The sequence below is a fragment of the Myotis davidii genome, unplaced genomic scaffold, assembly GCF_000327345.1.
Source record: "Myotis davidii unplaced genomic scaffold, ASM32734v1 scaffold582, whole genome shotgun sequence".
In the NCBI taxonomy this organism is placed as follows: domain Eukaryota; kingdom Metazoa; phylum Chordata; class Mammalia; order Chiroptera; family Vespertilionidae; genus Myotis; species Myotis davidii.
In genome coordinates, this window is record NW_006294113.1 from 268058 (window position 1) to 286712 (window position 18655).

At 44.7% G+C, this 18655-nt stretch overlaps 1 protein-coding gene across 1 annotated transcript in view; it reads right to left on the reverse strand.

Moving 5' to 3' along the window:
- Positions 1 to 1931: 1931 nt before the first annotated feature.
- BEST3 (bestrophin 3) overlaps positions 1932 to 18655 on the reverse strand; it is a 40904-nt gene continuing 24180 nt past the window's right edge. The window contains exons 9-10 of the mRNA XM_006768146.2: positions 16527 to 16678; positions 1932 to 4411 (exon numbers count right to left, since the gene is read on the reverse strand). Of these exons, the coding sequence (XP_006768209.1) occupies positions 3493 to 4411; positions 16527 to 16678 (1071 nt within the window). The 3' untranslated portion in view covers positions 1932 to 3492. The remainder of the gene's footprint in view (positions 4412 to 16526; positions 16679 to 18655) is intronic.

Here is an 18655-nt window from a genome sequence, read left to right on the forward strand (position 1 = left end):
AGCAGAGTGACACTAATTACCATGTTTCTCTTTTATTAGTGAGATAGATACCACCCTATCTTTTAGTTCTATCAGATGCTCTTTTGTTTCATACCAGCGCATCTGATTTGCAAGAAATACGTGGAACTTATAACTGGTCTTTTAATTGGAGGGGTTGTAGGGCAACCAACTCATTCTATGGAGAAAAAGAAAACTGGATCCCTACCTAATGTTATAAAGATAATAGAAAAATTGTAGGAGAATAATCATGACAGGGGTGGGGAAAGACTTTCTCCCCCAAAACTTCAAAAGAATAAAACAAAAAAAATTGATGAACTTGATTATACCAAAATTAAGGCTTTCTATTCAACAGTGAACACCAGTGACACTTTTAACAGACACACAAAGGATTGGAAAAGACTGTTGTGATGTCCAAAACCCACAGGGGCCTATTATCATTCTAAAATATAGAAGGAACTCCTGGAATCCAACAGGAGAAATATAGATAAAAGAACTTGAAAAGGCAATTTTTAAAATAGGAGTCCCATGAGGATTAAGGAGTATATGAAGGGATGCTAAATGTCCTTAGTAAATCAGATAACTATCATACTACACAGCAACTAGTGATGTGTAATTGGCAAGTAAGTGCCAATTAAACAGTAGTTACATGTCACTTTACATTTGTTTAACTGAAAACCAGCAGTCTAGGTGATAGGCTTGTTGAACGAATCATTGTTCATTTTTTGGTGCATGGAGGAAAGGGGAGGCCACCACAGATTTTGATGAAATATCAAGGACATTAATTCTCTGCACAAAGGTGCATGAGGGATAGATGGAAGCAGAGATAAACGAACACAAAATGCATGATTCTATTTGTGTATAATTTATCATTTGCATTTAGGGACAAAAATTAATTATATTTCAAAAGCAGCTAAGTACAAACATTTGCATTTGAGCAATAGATAAAGCCAAAGAGAAGAGAGTAGAGGGACTTCAGTTGAAACATTAAAGAGAAGAGTATTAAGAGAAGGTTAAGGTGCCTGCCTTTAAATTTTTATTTTATTTTATTTTGTTGGTTAATCCTCACTGGAGGATATTTTCTATATTGATTTTTAGAGAGAGTGGAAAGGAGGGGGAGAGACACAGAGAGAAACATCGATGTGAAAGAGACACATCAGTTGGTTGCCTCCTGCACGCACCTACAGCCAAGGTACGTGCCCTTGACTGGAATAGGTCCCAGGACCCTTTAGTCTGGGACCTAATGCTCCAGTCACTGAGCCAAACCAGGTAGGGCAAGGTTTCTGCATTTTAAAAGTGTTATATTGGGGCTTGATCCCGTAGTCTGTGTAATGCTTTGGATATCAGTGCCTTCCCAGGTAGTAACACTATCAACCAACATAGAAAACCATCCATGTATAGCATTTCTTCCAATAGCATTTGCTTCTAGTCCTTGGAGAAAGGCCAGGTAAGGTAAATGCCTTTGCTGTCGTGCAGCTGGGGTGGTCACTGGGATGCTGCGATGCCTTGTGAAAATGTGCTAATGATAGCATCGCATATCAGGAGGAGTTGGGAAGGGGACAGGGGGGCGGGGTTGCCAACTTTCTTTTTTCAGGAAAATGAAGAGGACCATGGCCGGGCCTCCAACATGGAGCAATGCCCTCTTGTATGCATGTATTAAAGATGCAGGTAGCCCGGCTGGCTTGGCTCAGTGGTTGAGAGTCGACCGATGAACTAGGAGGTCACGGTTCAATTCTCGGTCAGGGCACATGCCCGGGTTTCAGTCTGCAGAGTGGGGAGTGTAGGAGGCAGCCGATCAATGATTCTCTCTCATCACCGATGTTTCTATTTCTCTCTCCCTCCCTCTCTAAGGCAGGTAGACTTCAGCAGGGAGGACCGAAGGAGTCCTCTAAGGCTGGAGAAACACAGGCATGGTTCTCTCAGGGCACCCGCCCTCCGGCATTCTGGGCAAATTGCTGGCATATTCGGGGCCTTGCAGACGGCACAGCACAGGGAGGGAGCTCACCGGCTAAGAGTATGGGCTCCTGAGTCAGAAACCTGGGTTTGAATCTGAGCCCTGCACTTCCTGGCTATGTGGTTTTAGTCAAATTATTTTACCTCTCCAAAGCCTCTGGTATCTTCATCTTGAAAATGGAGACAACAGTATATCAGCTCATAAGATTCCTGTGAGGATTAGTGAGGTCATCTGTGAACTTTCTGTGCTGCTGCCTGGAACACTGTGAGCACTCAGTACATGGTGGCTATTAGGGTTATTTTATTTCTTAAACCTTATGTAGTCAAGCTTTATCACATGACAGAAATAGTGAGAGCAGCGCTCATAAGACATGGCTTTCCAGACAAAATTGGGAGCCCCCCACTGGCAGCCACCCCAAGAGCTCCTTGGAGTGAGTGAGTCCCAGTCCCATCCCCATGGTGCAGTCCTGGACCCCCTAAACCTCCCAGCTCCAATGTCCTCCCTCATCCCAAACAACCTGGCAGACACAGTAACTGGTCCCACGCTGTGAAAAGATTGGGATTTTGGCTTTAAGAGTTCGAGTTAAAAACGTTCAAGCTTTGGTATTCTTTGGTTCCATAGCATGTGGCTATTTCAGTCTCATGCCCATCTTGACTTCAGTTTTGTCCAGTGTTCCAGGCCTCAGAGTGGAGGCGGGGAGAAACGGCCATGGCTGCCCAGGGTGCGGGGTTCCATGGACTCCCACCCTCTCCGCGGAGGGGCTGGAAGTGTGTCAAGTGGATTTGTTGACATCTTCGGTTATTCTGTGGGAGGCGTTGCCAGTGCCTCACATTTAGGAAATCACGGCAAAAAGTAAGCAACCAAGTTGGCAGGAGCAAATACTATAACCTGCAAGGTGGGACAGAGTGGAGTATTAGGGAAGGAGCAAGACTAGGAAGAAGGGAACTAGAGGAAGATGGGAGAATAAAGTGGGAACAGAGAAAAATGAAGCGGTGAAAGGAGAAGGGGAAATGGGAGGTGAAGCTGAGGCTTAAGAACATGGAAGCAATGATAATAATAGGTTAGAAGGTGGGAGTGAAGTGGTAGGAAAGCCTCAAACAAAAGCTCGTCATTAGAAGGCAGCTTTTGAGGCATTTTACGAGCCATCTCCCTGTCTTTATAATTGAAGAAAAGAAGAAAAAGAAAAGGAAACAAATAGGGAGTTCTTTGTCTTCCTATTTGGCAAAGCCAGGGGATTGTGTTATGATCTCTAAGGTGCTTCCCAAAGCTGACAATCTATGGGTTTGTAAATCATATATGTATTCAAGGCTCCTTATTTGGTTAAGATACATCACTGCGGTCAGGGTAGCGTCCACGGAAGCCCCGCGGTGGTGGATGATGCAGATGTGCTGGATTTTCTTAGTTGAAAACGTCCGGATCATAATGCCCTCCAGAGTTTTAAATAGCTTATACAGTGTGATTGCTGTTTAGAAACTGACCAGTCCTTGGCATGTCCTGCAACTCATGCTGAACCTCCGGGAAGGGAAGGATGGAGACGAGCACTAGGTCCTGGCGCTCGCTGGCTTTCCTCCGGGCGACCCGTCCGCGAGCTCGTTGTTAAATTCTACGATGTCCGTTTCCTTCGTGTCCAGAGTTTCCATCAGATACAGCAGGTCGGAGGAGGCTCGCGGGCCCGCCACGAAGTTGATGCCACTGGTCTCGGAGGACGTTTCCGGGTCGAGCAACGGAGGCGGCTCGGGGTTGGCGGGCTCCGGCCCTCGGCCCTCCAGGGAGGTGTGGCTGGACTCCAGGAACCCCGGGAGGCTCCACCTTTTGGGGAACGCGTCGTTCGCAAAAGGGTCTTCTCCGGGGGCGAACAGGAACAGGTCCTGCTCAGCTTGGGTTAAGACAGTCTGGGGACTGGGGCCTCGGGGAGGCGTCCCCTCCCCCGAGGGGAACACCATCAGCCTCAGGGGGTCCCCGGGCAGCCCGGAGCCCATGGGCGGCACCCCGGTGAACTCGAAGCTCTGGATGGAGGCGGTGGAGTCCCCCAGGTCCTCGGCCACGGGCCCCGGGGCGGTGATCCGCACCTCGGGGACCTGCGGCATTTTGACGGGGGAGGCCCTCAGGCTGGGCTGCGGAGTCAGGCTCTGCAAGGTGCTGGTGCGGCTGGTCTCCCTGATGGTGGACAGCTCCCCCAGGCTGGAGTGCAGCGCGGGGCTCCCCTCCGGGGCCAGGTGCTTCCGGGCGCGGCGGGCGCCCCGGGAGGGCACGTCCAGCAGGTCCCTGGGGGGGCTGAGGTCGCCGGGCGGGAGGAAGGCGGAGCTCTCGCTGGCCTGGCGGGCATAGCGCCGGCCGCGCGTGCTGCCCGGGTGCTCGTGGGCGCTCAGGAACCGTTTGACCCTCCTGATCATGGAGTGGCGATGGCCGTGCTTCTCGTAGTCCAGCCACTCCTCGCCCGGCAAGTCGGACCCCGACAGCCTGAAAGACAGGAGGGCAGAGGTGGGCAGAGTGCCTCTGGGGCCCGTCCCGGGGCAGAGTCTCAAAGCGGAGGACACGTTGGCATTTTTGCGTGACGGATTTGCAGGTGGTCGGGAGGGTGACTTTGACTTGAAATAGTCTAGCGGAGGGTCTCAGTTTTTGGCCACGGGATCTTTTTAAAACTCTTACAAACTGGCCCAGCCCGTGTGGCTCAGTGGTTGAGCGGGGAACCTATGAACCAGGAGGTCACAGTTCCATTCCAGGTCAGGGCATTGCGGGCTGGATCCCCAGTGTGGGGCGTGCAGGAGGCAGACAATCAATGATTCTCTCTCATCACTGATGTTTCTCTCTCTCCCCCCTTTCCCTTCCTTTCTGAAATAAAAAAATAAAAACGAAACAAATGATTGAGCACCCCAAAGAGATTTGTTGATGTGGGTTATAGCTATTGCTATTTACTCCATTAGAAAGAGTTGAGGAATAAAAACAAACAACACCACAGGAAGAATATACAAGCACACATTCCATTACCTATTAAGTGATTACATCATCACCTAGCATGTAGCCTCTGGAAAATTCCACTCCACACTCATGAGAGTGAAAAAGGCAAATAACATTTCAGGATTACAAAGGTGGTTTTGCAACAGCTGGCAGTGCTGTATGATATATAGGGAAGTTGTTAAGAGAGTAAATCCTAAGAGTTCTCATCACAAGGAGAAAAATTTGTCCCTTTTTTCTTACTTTTTTTCTCTTTATTGTATCTGTATAAATCAAACCATCATGCTGTGTGTTTTAAACTTATACAGTGATGTATATATTTAAGGACTGGGCTGCTGGGGATCTGCAGGAGTCCCCAGGCCACACTTTGAGAATCACTGATGTAGAGATTTGAACATTAAACAAAAAGATATAGTATGTGTTCTTTCTCCCTTATTACAGATGAGCAAAGGTCATATTTTCCCAGGACCCATAAAACTCCCCAAACAATGGATTAGCTAAATTCAAGACAGTGCAAATAAGGGCTAACATTTACTGACCTCCCATGAGGTAATTAATTATCACAGGAATCATGTGGGTTGGTGTTGTTATTGCCACGCACACTGTACAGATGAGGGAGCGGGCCCAGAGAGAATCGTTAAGGCGATGTAGTAGTGAGGGCCAGACCCGGAAGTCTGACTCCAAAATCCTTGTCTTTACTCCCCTTGATACAAAGCCTGAAGAGGCAGTGTGGGCCTTGTGGAAGGGCTCACTCTGAGGTTGGGCTCTTCGTGTGATTAGTTTGACAGATTTGCTATTGTTGAGAATCTGTAACATTGAAGACAAAAAACCTTACCCTCTTAATCTTCTCCTCCAAGGCTGCAATAAAATGGATAATTGAGACAACAGTAAGGGCTATAGGGTTGTAAGGCCTCTCCTGCCTCAGATTACATGGCTGTTGGTCTCACGTCTCTGTGAATTTACAGTCTTAATGAGGCTTGAAGAACTACTGAAAGCCGTGCCCTTAAACGGCCAGCGCTTGTGTTGGGCCGTCCCAAGCCAGTGTTCACAGTGACATCCATGGTGACGAGATGCTTTCCTATGCCAGGTGCATTTTATGCGACACAAGGAGAAGGTAAGGACAGCGTAATATCGGTGTAACCTGAAAGGGCAAAAGGGCAGCCAAAAGAAAACTTGGTTTCTCGTGTTGATGAATAACGAATGGGTGATTGAGATGATTAACTGGCTAAATGTCCCGGGATGGCATCCGATTACAGCCTCACGCTGTTATTCTAAAGCCCCAGCAGTGCCCTTGGCTACCAGATAGCCTCTGGCCCACTCTCCGCTCTGCATGGCTCAGATTCTGTTACATTGACTTGAGAAATGCAGACTCATGCTTCAGCAGCCCTGGTGACCCTGCTGGTTGGGTTTCATTGGGTCATATCTCCAGTCTCACTTCAGGAACCCGTCATCAGGGAGTTCTCCAGAGGAGCGACAAGCGCAGTTGTTCACTAAGATTGCCTCGCTGGGTGGATGGGCTCTGGGAATTGAGGTGGACAGGCCGCTATCCTCCATTTGGGACCTGCACTTTTTGCTCAGGATTTGTTTGCCTTAGCACCTTCTAAACCACACAGCCTTGTAAGAATGACAAAATCTTCTAGGAGGAAAATGTATTATTATTACTTCAAAACTTCAGGAATCCTAAAAACAACAACACCCAAACTTTCTTACTCTGCATTGATGTGGTGGATATGTACGTTCAACCGAGGCAAAACGATTAAGGTCCTGGGTCACAAAGTGGAGAAAAATACACCGGATAGAAAAAGCAAACTGCAAAAAGGCCACTGCTCTCACTAATGATCTACCGATTTACCAACCGACATTGAGACCCTATTGCACCTTCCTGCCTCGTGAAACAGTGGTGTGGACACGTGAGATCTAGCCACTTACCCAACCAAATTTATTGAGCACCTACCAGGAACCAAGTTGTTGCATTAGGTCCTGTATAACACAGTTTAAAAGGAGGGCGAAGGCATGTGCAGCTGGCCCTCGAACAGCGTGGGGGTTAAGGGCACTGAAAATCTACCTATAACTTTGGGCTCTCCAAAAACTTAACTGCTAATGGCCCACTGTTGACCAGAAGCCTTCTCGGTAACAAACACCCAATTAACACATGCTTTGTATGTTACATGAATTATGTATTATCTTCTAACAATACAGTAACCTAGGAGAAAGAAAATGTTATTAAGAAAATTATAAGGAAAATAACGTTTACCGAATAAAAGTCCCCATATAAGTGGACCCATGCAGTTCAAACCTGTGTTGTTCCAGGGCCAATTGCATATAAATAACTGAATTTGGAGCAAAGAAAGTGTTTGAGCTGGACTTTTGATACTGAGTAGGAATCAGATAGGCAGAGAAAGGACGGAGTACTCCAGGTGAAAGAAGCGACGGGGCAAACAGGGTAGCAGGACAGTTTAGGGCAGTGATGGCGAACCTTTGAGCTCAGCGTGTCAGCATTTTGAAAAACCCTAACTTAACTCTGGTGCCGTGTCACATATAGAAATTTTTTGATATTTGCAACCACAGTAAAACAAAGATTTATATTTTTGATATTTATTTTATATATTTAAATGCCATTTAACAAAAAAAAATCAACCAAAAAAATGAGTTCGCGTGTCACCTCTGACACGCGTGTCATAGGTTCGCCATCACTGGTTTAGGGTGCTTGTGAGGAACAGGAAATACTTGAGCTTGTGTGAAGCCCACAGGAATCAGCATAGAGGTAGAAAGGTCACCTTGGGCTGTGATGTGAAGGGTCTTACATGACAGGGAGAGGGATTTGGAGGAGGCAGTGGAGAGCTGGGATCGTCTTTGAGAATGGACAGCAGAGCTAGAGAGTGCCATTTGGTAGCAGTGTCCAAGCGGGAACAGCTACGTGGAAAGCAGCATGAATGAGTGTTGTCAAACTGACATGTTTTGAATAAGAAACATGACTGGGGAACTTTCCAAACTGTTAGTCAGAAAATGGGTCTTCAGAAGGATACTTAGTGGTCTGTGACCTGGGGGGCAGTTTTATGAATCTCACGCTGAAGTGATGAGGGAAGCCCTCCAGGCTCTCTGCTACCAAAGAGCAGTGTGACCCCCTCCCCATGATGAATCTAAGGAACCTTCTTCTACATGACACCTTCCATGAAGGGGTCACTGCCCATACACTATGCCCCTCTCCTGTGTCTAATAGCCAAGGTTCCCAATAGGACAGCAGAAATTGTGGTTTAAGAGCAAAAGAGTTTAAGGCTTAGAGCATAGAGAATAGCATGTAACTTAACACCACCAATAGGTTCTATTACTTTAAGCGAAATGATAAATAAGGAAACCAATTTTACTATAGGCTAATTGATAGAAACAAGAGTTAAGTTCCCACGGGATCTCATAAACTTTATAATAAAATGATGTTGAACGAGATGACATTCTTCAAGGACCTGCTGTACTTGAAAATATTTTTTATTTCCCAGTTGGGAGGCTTGGGTGTATTTATTTTTAGGTCCATTTAGACTTTCTACTTCCCCGTATTTGATTTTTAATGTGTACCCGTAGTGTACGGTTCGTACAATTCTGAGGCCCAAATACAGTACCACTTAAAATACCCCCAAACAATTATAGCAGAAATATTATATGATAGAATGTCAGAACCCTCATTATATTGCTATATATTAGAGAAGGTCAGCTAAAAAAGCTGGGCCTTAGATTCTGGAATTCACTTGGACTGAGGTAGGCAGGTAATTAGAGATAGGGGGGCATTCATGGAAAGTACCATGCAGCCATTAGTGCCCAGAGGTGGAATTTGAGAACTGCCTCTGTGGTAAGAAAAAGGATTTATTTTGGGACCTTGCAGATCCAGGATTGCTGCTGTCCAGGCTGTGTGACCTTGGGAGGCCCACTGAACCTCTCTGTGACTTTGGTAATCTGGTGACAGGTTTACCTTACTCTACCTGCGTTGCAGGTTGTTTGCGAGTCATCTGTATGTGGAAAAGCTTTGAAGAGTAGGACGGGTATAAAAAGAGTTCTTTCAATGACTGACAAACTTTCAGAGGCATTTTTTGAATCATCATTGACATCTTGCACGTGATTGGAGGAAATGATACCGTCTGCTTCAAGGTCACTTCCTTTTCTCCTTCAAGCGTGTTCTTTAAAAAATGTTACTACACCTTGGAGCTGCCACCTAACAATGAACACATTAGAAGGGATGACCATAACAATCATTTAATAGTAAGACTAAGGCACTGGGTAAATGAAGAGGAAATACAAGGATGAGAGGAAGCTGGACTATTTGAGGGAAGGGACATAGAACCAGTCAGGTGGGACTGCCCTAACTTTGCCTCTCAATGTTGTGTTTTGTGCCATTTGCAGACATTGCCAAATCCTGCAGCACACATTTATTGCACAATATTAATCATCCACACTGAAATATAGAAAAAGTGAGCATGGGAAAGGTTGTGCCATGTATTGTGCTATTTTTAAAAATACGTTTTTATTGGTTTTTAGAGAGGAATGGAGAGGGATAGAGAGATAAAACATCGATGAGAGAGGAATATCATTGATCAGCTGCCTCATCATCAATGAGCTGCCTCCTGCACTGTCCCTATTGGGGATCGAATCCACAACCTGAGCGTGTGCCCTGACCGGGAATCGAACCGGCAACCTCTTGGTTCCTGGGTTAATGCTCAACCATTGAGCCACATGGGCCAGGCTGGGCTATTTTTGAAAGGGACAAGAAGGCTGGGTGCAGGAGAAAGAAGAGGTGATGTTAAGCTTGTCAGGCTGGAAGGAGGGAAAGCGTCACTTATTCCTATAGGTCAGATCATTGTCTGGATTGGTGTCTGCGTTCTTACTTTAATTTCAAGTGTCAAAAAACAGCCACCCAATTTAAAAAAAAATCTCTATTGAGCACCTACAAAACCATAAGCCCCACAGTCTTCTTTGCCAATGACAGATCTCTGAGAGCAGCAGCAGCAGCAGCAGCAGGGGTTTAATGAAGGCCTCTTGCAAAGGTGCTTGCGCTGGTGAGGGGTGCAGAACGCTGTCTGCCTCCTGGGGCCACAGCAAAGAGGCAGGAGACAGGCAGCCCCTTTTCAGACTGCCTGGCTGTCTCACATGGAAAGACCAAAAACAGTGCGGATGACACTCACAGAGTGAATGCATTTCTTTCAAAGCAAGCTTCCTTATAGGGAAATATAAGCTTCAAAAGACGGAGGGATAAAACTGGATGACGCTTAATTTTTCTTCTCTGTGCCGCTGTGAAAGTGGTGTTTTGACAATTTAAATTCTAATAATAGGAGGTCATTTTAAAAGAATCAAAATGAGAAATTTAGGAAAATGATACTTCTCACTTAAGATTTATTATTTGCCAATTGCTAGTGTCCCCAAAGTCAGGCGACTGCGTTGGAGGGAGCCGATCATTTGTCTGAAAATCTGTCAGGACAAAAAGGCACAGTGTGCGGAGGAGCGTTTATTCAGCAGCAAGGCGAAATGTCCTCTTCAAGCCCATTAGAGGCCAATGCTGTTATTTTTAACCTTCTGCACTGCAGAGTCACCTCAAAGCTGTAGTCAAGGATTTGTAAGACGGGCAAGGTAACCCTCACACGGAGCTGGAAGGGGTGGGGCTGAGCATTGGGGGGACAGTCCAGTGGACGGAAGGGTGTATCTTCCCAGCACCCCTCTCCGCTCCCCTGCTGGGTCTCGCTTTCAAGCCAGTGGAGCATCGTGAGAGGAGCGCTTAGCTCAGAAAGCTGAGAACAGGGCTCGCAACCCTACTGTTGCCTGTTACCTCTGCTTCAAGGTCACTTTCTTTCCTCCTTCAAGCGCGTTCTTTAAAAAATGTTACTGCACCTTGGAGCTCGCAAAATGAGAAATTTAGGAAAATGATACTTAATATGAGTTCTTCTCACTTCAGATTTATTATTTGCCAATTGCTAGTGTCCCCAAAGTCAGGGGACCAAGCATTAGAGCAAATCTGGTTAAAGCATAAACATATCATGCCTGCCCTGCATTACAACTCTGGTTATGCTCCTCTGACCTCCACTGGCTGATGCAACGAGAAATAATGGCCCCAAATAGAGGTTCACCTAATGGTCCCCACCTTTCAATATCATTGTGCTCTATAGTTTTGTTAGAGAAGAAAATTAAGCCATCTGTATCTCTTGTGTCATTTAGGAAGTTAGAGCGCCAATGGTGGCCCCCATGTCGGCATATGAGAGAGCCCCCGAGTTATTTATAAAATTATAAGCTTAATGCATGTTCATGTCCTTGGGAGGTTCCGTCTCTCCTTTCTCTCTGGTGCATTAAGTGCAAATCAATGTTCCAAGAATACATTTCTGTTCAAGTTAGTGATTCAGAATTCAAGATATTCTTGGTTGTCTGTGATACACCAATGCAATATTATGTTTTTCCTTGTAAAGTGAAAAATTTTAAAACAGTTGGCTAAGAAAAGATTACCCAATAAAGCATCCATCTGGAAATATACTCAACCATCCTATATAATAAAAGCGTAGTATGCAAATTATCCCCGCTGACTGGGAGTTGTCTGGGAGTTCGACTAGGGCATGGGACCAGCTGGGGGAAGGGAGGGAGGACCCATCCACGGCAGCCGCTAGGGACCCTACCAGTGCAGGAATTTTGTGCACTGGGCCTCTAGTACTTTAATAAACTCTTTCTTTGCTAAAATACATATTTTGGTGTATTTGAACTAATATCATTAAGAATACTTCCGATCTACTATATAATTCTAAATGCTCTGTACATATTTCTATAATTGCAAAAAAGTAATTGTATTATTGCTACATATTCTTAGAACTTTGGAATGAAGATAGAGAAGTAAAAGTCATTATTTCTGGGTAAGTGTTTACAGTTTCACAGTAACACATAAATCTTAAATTCCTCAACTCCCAAATAGGAATAAATTTCTACAAAAATTTGAATATTTTTCCTCTTTACTAAGTGGATCCTTAATTGGCTTCATGGACACATTGCTTAAGATCACTGTAAGTGTGAGATGTTGACATGTGTGAATCATGGCAGAAAGCCGAATGGAACAGACTTCTTTAAACAGGATTGCAATCAGTAATCCAAGGTTCACAGGCAGAGCGAGTGCTTTTAGATTCAGACAGAGTGAGCACAGCCCCAGGTGTACACCTCATACCCTCACGACACCCATGAGCGATCCATTTCATAATCAGCGACAGCCTTCTCCAGGACTTTGAATCCTTTAGTTGCTATGGTTGGGCATTTTATTAGGGTTTACCAATGCCTTTAAGAAATTATTACTTCACCCTTGACCGGTTTGGCTCAGTGGATAGAGCGTCCTCAAGGGTCCCAGGTTCGATTCCAGTCAAGGGCATGTACCTTGGTTGCAGGCACATCCCCAGTAAGGGGTGTGCAGGAGGCAGCTGATCGATGTTTCTCTCTCATCAATGTTTCTAACTCTCTATCCCTCTCCCTTCCTCTCTGTAAAAAAATCAATAAAATATTTTTTAAAAAAAGAAATTATTGCTTCTACACTGTTGGTCGTTTTGATTTTCAAGACAGGATTAAAGGGAGTTATGAGACTTCAGGTTTTTAATTTCCATATATTCCATTCCTCAGAGACTTAACAAGTTGTGCTAATAGATAATCCCAAGCATTTAAAAAATGATAAGAATTTTGGAGCAACTCGTGGCTGTATAATTAAGGACAAGCATTCTACCTCAAGCCAGCTGTGTGGTAGGCTAGGCCTGCACCTTATTTTTTGTTGTTTGTTTTAAACAGAAATTTATTTTGAGCAATGCTGGCTTGAGTTTAAGCATTCTAAGTTTGTTTTGGTGAAGGGAGGTTTATGAAACAGTGTTTGCTTCTGGTACATTTGAACTAATATCATTAAAAATACTTCTGAACTACTATATAATTTTTTTGTTGTAAAAAGAAGAATCATTTTCATTTTAGAACTTGGGTATATTTTATGACAACTCTTCTTTTGATTGTTTTCAGGCATTTTAAAAATCTTGGCTAATAGTGTCTTCATGGCTAAACTAATGAAAAGATGCCTTAATTAAAACAGCAGATCAGAAAGTGTTTTACATTATGACAAAAGATTATACTAATCAGATTCAAATGATATCATCTCAGCTGTGTAATGGAAAAAGAGATCAATCAGAAAGATTTCTTTTTATTGCTCAGTTAAGTTATAACATAGTTTATTAAGTGGACAGTACTGGCCAGAGAATAATCAACACTGTTTATTAGATGCTCAAGACAGGTATATTTATGAAAATTAATATTTTTGTAATTATAATTTCTATTTTGGGTGCTCTGTTCAGATTTTCAACTGGCCTTTTTTTCACTGAAAGTGGTCATTCTGAAGTTGACTTTTAATATGCCCCATACAAAGATTGGGAGATAGAAGTTCAGCATTCATACTGTGTTAGAAATTATAAAATATAGTTTTAAAACAAGCTTCTTGGCCTCAGATTGGACAGAGAAAGATGGGCCTTGTTAACACTTCCTTTGGATTAAGACATGATGGAGATCGGCTGTGGTGAGCACACAGGTTCCTGCTTCACTAGCTACACAGGCACCATCTCCCAGCCCCCTCACCACATCCAGCTTCAGCTCCTTCCCTCCTGCTCAGGTGCCCAGCGCCCCCCGACCTACCCCAAGAACCACCAAGCTATGCCCCCTCTGAATCCTGACCCATGGAAACTATGAGAAAATGAGCATTTCTTATTTTAAGCTGTTAAATTTTGGATGCCTTCCTGTGTTTTCTCTAGGACCTTGCTCTGTCAACCTCTGTCTCCCGTGAATTCCTTACTCTCCAGTGGACTCCTTTTGCTCAGCCTGTCTTTTTTCCTTCTTTTTTCCAGAGCAAGAATATTTATCATTTTGTTTCTTTATTACATCTTGCTTCATCTTATAAAGGACTTGAGGTGGCTTATAAAAACACATACAATGCAATAATGTATGAAGTTAGGCTACGATAGGAGAGCTAGAATAAGGAACAATAGCAAGATGAGACACAGCACCTAGGAAAGCAGCCCCCAAGCCTCACAGACTTTCTAAAGGTGGGCTACAAATTTGCTTTTCAGCTGTCAGCAGCCAAACGAAAAGGAGACCATCATCAACGATAAAACTCGTAGTCTGAACAAATAGTGGAAGGTTGCCCAGATGAGGCAAAGCTCTCTTCTTGTCCCCTGATGTCTGAGATAACTTTTCCCCATGAAAGGTCTGCTAAGTCATAAAGTGGACAGTCCTACAGTGAATAGCATAAGGAGTCTTTATGGATCTGTTCAAACAAGGCATAAGGCAATTGTAAGGAACAATGGCAGGGTGGAGGAGGCAGCTTCCCCTTTCCCATCCTGAAGTGTTATAAAACCACTAAAAAACATACCACCACCCTGATTTCATGAGACCAAAAAAAATCTTTTTAACTGTCAGGCAAAAACAACTAAGTAGACACTCAAACTGGAGCACAGGTAGCACCTGCAGACTAACTAGAGGCCCCCCAATAACCCCCTGCCCGCCAGCGGGGCTGGGTTCTCTTCTTTTACACGTTAGCTTTTCAAATACTTTGCGTTAATCAATGATGGGAGTGGAGGGGAAGGTTAAAGCATATTTAATGACCTAAAAACAAACTCACAGAAGAGCATCTATTAATTTTCAAAATTGCAAAGGTTGCCAGACATCCATGAAACTGCCACTGCAGAATGCATTAAAAATGCTGAGTCGTGCAAACAATGGGACATTACTATTCCCGGAGACAGAGAGACTGGCTGGGGTGGGGACGAGCTCCCTGGCCTGGAAGAAGCTGAGTCCAGGCTGAGCGGTCTCTCTGGAGGCAAGAGCTAGTCTAGCGTAGGCACCTTTCTCTAAGGTGTTCTTGAGGAAAGGGCACATCTCCTGGCTCCTGAACGGACTTATTATACATATACCAGAGCGCCTGGCTTTCCGCTTCGTCATCCTTTCCTCTGGGTCTTGCAGGGCTTTCAGCCTCAGAGGCTCCTTGGGAGGAGCATACACACCACAGCTTATGGGGTCAGGAGACACTCGGCTAAGAGGAAGGCCTTACAGAAATGGGACTGAAGCTGATATCCTGACACAGTGTTAAAAACAAGACGAAGGGGTGGTGGTGGCGGAGGTAGAAGAGAGTATGGGGGATCAATGGTGATGGCAGGAGACTTGAGTTGGGGGTAGTAAACCCACAATACAGTATACAGATGATATATTATAGAATTGTGCATCGGAAACCTATATAATTTTATCAACCAATGTCACCTCAATAACTTTAATAAAATAAGAAATAAAAGAAACGAAAACAAGACAACACGCTTCAAGTTACCTATGCTAAGCCCCGATCACCAAATGGAGCCTTACATGCAGGTCCAGCTCTCGCAGAGATGGATCTTCAACCAGTCCATCTGGACTCACCAGGAGAGCACTCGTTAGATTATCTGCCTGCTAGGAATGAAGGTCACAAGTGGCAACTACAAAATGCAAACGCAAGTCTGTTCCCTCGGGGAACAACAAGCCACACTTTGTCCAAAAGCTACAAGAAAAATTCCCCAAGTTTTTTCCCTTTTTCTGTAATGTTTGGGAAGGCTCCTTACTTTTCTAAATTTGTCCATATTCTTTTTAAGTTACTTGGAAACTGGCATCTGCCTTCAGCAAAAATACTTAAACTTCCCCCCTATTCACACATTTCTTAAAAATCAAATACATTATCAGATTTAATAAAATTATTCAAGAAGTGTGCATGATTTACTTCAGGCCTCAGCCCATTTATTTAAAGCTTGTATATAAGGACAGATTGTTATGTTAAAACCTGGGAACAGAGATTGATTCACTATATACTAAACACAGTTGGGTTGAATTATAATCTTTTTTAAAAAAATCCTTACCCAAGGATATGTTTATAGATTTTAGAGAGAGGAAGAGAAAAAGAGAGAGGGAGAAACATGGATGTGAGAGAGAAACATCCATTGGTTACCTACTGCATGTGCCCCAGCCAGGGATCAAACCCAAAACCTAGGTATGTGCCCTGACTGGGAATCGAACTGGAAACTTTTTGGTGTACGGGATGATGCTCCAACCAACTAAGCTAGCTGACTAGGGTAGGTTGAATTATAATCTTAGGGAAAACTTTTGATAAAACTCATTTAATTCTTTAAGATTTACTTATCTCCAAGTAGTCTAACACAGTGCCTGCACATGGTACATGCTCAATAAACATTTATTAAAAAATGCATTTAATTATGATAGAGTTAAGTAATAAAAGACTACATAATTAAACTACCTTCAAATTGCACGGGGAAAAAAAAGGATCGTTTCACAGCTATTGGAAAAGTTTGCTGTGGTACAAAAGCAATGTAAAAATGCAAATTGCCCCCGAACACACACACACACGCACACACACACACACACACACACACACACACCATATTTAAACCAGAAACTACATCTCTTTACTGTTTAACTCCCTTGGCTATATTAATTACATATAAAATTTATAAGATACTGTTAACTGAAAGTTGTAATGAAAGTAACGTCAAGAACATGGCAAAAAAGTTATCACTTATTTTCTAAACAATGATGATTTTTTTAAAAACGCACTTACGCCATTTGGACCGTTGACCCCAGAAATGAGGGTATGCAGTAGTCAGCAGCTGCCAGTGTATATGGGGGGCGAGCAGCAGAGTCGTCCCAGTAGATGTCTTTCTTCATCTTGGGTAAGCTCATGTGCATTTCATCCACAGCCAAAAGAGAGACCTGAAAGCATTGTTGCAGTGTTAGAATCATCCAGATGTGAACTGCAGAAAGAAAGAGAAGACGTTTCGGAGGGTGGATGGGAGTTGGAGTGGGATGGAGCACAGCCCGATGAGTGAAAATACAAATGTCTGTGGTTCGTATTTGTGGCAACCAGGGCCGCTGCAGAGAGTGGGGCTGTGAAACTGCCCAGACGGGGCTCATCAAGACACACGCCTTCGAGTGGAGCTGCTTCTAACCTGGAGGAATGAGAGGCACCGTCTTCTTTGCTCAGAGTTACCACACTGCCCATCCTGACAGCACCCACAAATCCCAGATATCGCAGGAAGCCGAAGATCCTCAATATCCCACTCTGTGGATTTCATAAACACCTTTATACTTGACTAGAGGCCCGGTGCATGAAATTAGTGCACTCGGGGGCGGGAGGGGTTCCCCAGCCTGGCCTGTGCCCTCTCACAGTGCGGGAGCCTCGCAATCCATCTCCCATAAGAGGTAGGCCCCGCCCACCCATCCAGGGCTCCTTGATGGATGGCCCCAAAGAGGTTGGCTGGAGCTGGGGGTCTTGCCTCTGCACTGCGCAAAGCTGCCGGGACCCACACACAGTCTCCTGGTGATGGACTGTTACGGCGTGGGGGCATCACAGCGTGAGGGAGTGACGACCACATAGGCTTTTATTAGTATAGATATCATTTCTTATATACTTTGAACTTTTGTTTGTTTGTTTGGAAAAGTGTATCAACACCTTATCCTGCTTGGGGCTATAGTGGTCTCTCCTCTTTGACAATCTGATGCATGAGTGACTTATTAACCCTCTGGGAATTCAAGTTTTACAGAGTGAGTGGCTTAGGCTTCCTCCCTAGCAGACTGACAGTGTGATTATTGAGGGAGGTGATGGAGACGATGTGACCTCCAGGTGACCCAGAAGCTGGACCTGGGCAGTTGGAGGCTCCTCACCCAACTGTCCTGTCCTTGGAATGTATGTCCTGGTCACAGTGGAGCTGCTCTCGGGGATGCAGGCTGGAGAGAGCAATGTGTTGTTGAGACCATCAGAACAATATACCTGACGGCACCCAGCCAGTTAAGGCCTCTGTATAAACTTTGAAGCTTCTGCCAGGTGGGTGAGGACATATGCTGATCTGGTGATCACCCAAGACAAGCCTCGTATGTATGTAAGTGTCCCATTGCTTATTAAACCTGCTGCCCGCCAATCTGGAGTGGCCTGCCTCTTCCTCCAGTCTCTCCTTGCCCTCCCTGTACAGGGGCCAGTTTGCGAGCCAACAGTGACTGATGATGAAATGTTTGAACCTGGTTAAGAGCTGAGTAAGGGCTCAAAACAAATAGATGAGCTGAAGGCCTTCCACAGGCTGTGGTTCTCAGGGGAGAAAATGGTCTGAGGAGACCATTCTCCTTATCTTTTGCTGGTTCTTCATGGGAAACCTCTGTGGAATAATGCTTCAGGGAAGGGGCCGAGGTCCCCTTGGTGTGACACAGGCAGATCTGAGATACGGGCCAGTGTGGCCCAGGCTCCCAGCGTCCAGCTGATGGACATCTGATGGCAGGGACCTACGTGACGTGAGTTTGGGAACTCACATCAGATTGCGTCTGGCTGCCATTATGTCACTGTTAACTTCTCTGGGTGGCAATGGAAAACAGATTAAAGAATGCATTAATATATTGTTTTGTTCTGAAGTGGAAGAGGCTGTATAACATCTATATATATAAAAGCCTAATATGCAAAGTGTCCCCTTGGGAGTTCAACTGACTGGGAGTTCAATTGCTTGCTATGACATGTGCTGACCACCAGGGGGCAGTGCAGAATGAAGAAGGCTCCAGCTGGTGGCCAGCAGCCGGCAGCCTCGAATTTTGTGCACTGGGCCTCTAGTTAATAATAAAACTTAACACTAGAAAGACTGAAATTTAGTATATACCTATATTGCCCAAAAGCAGTCAAAATGACTGCATTGTGAAATATATCCATAG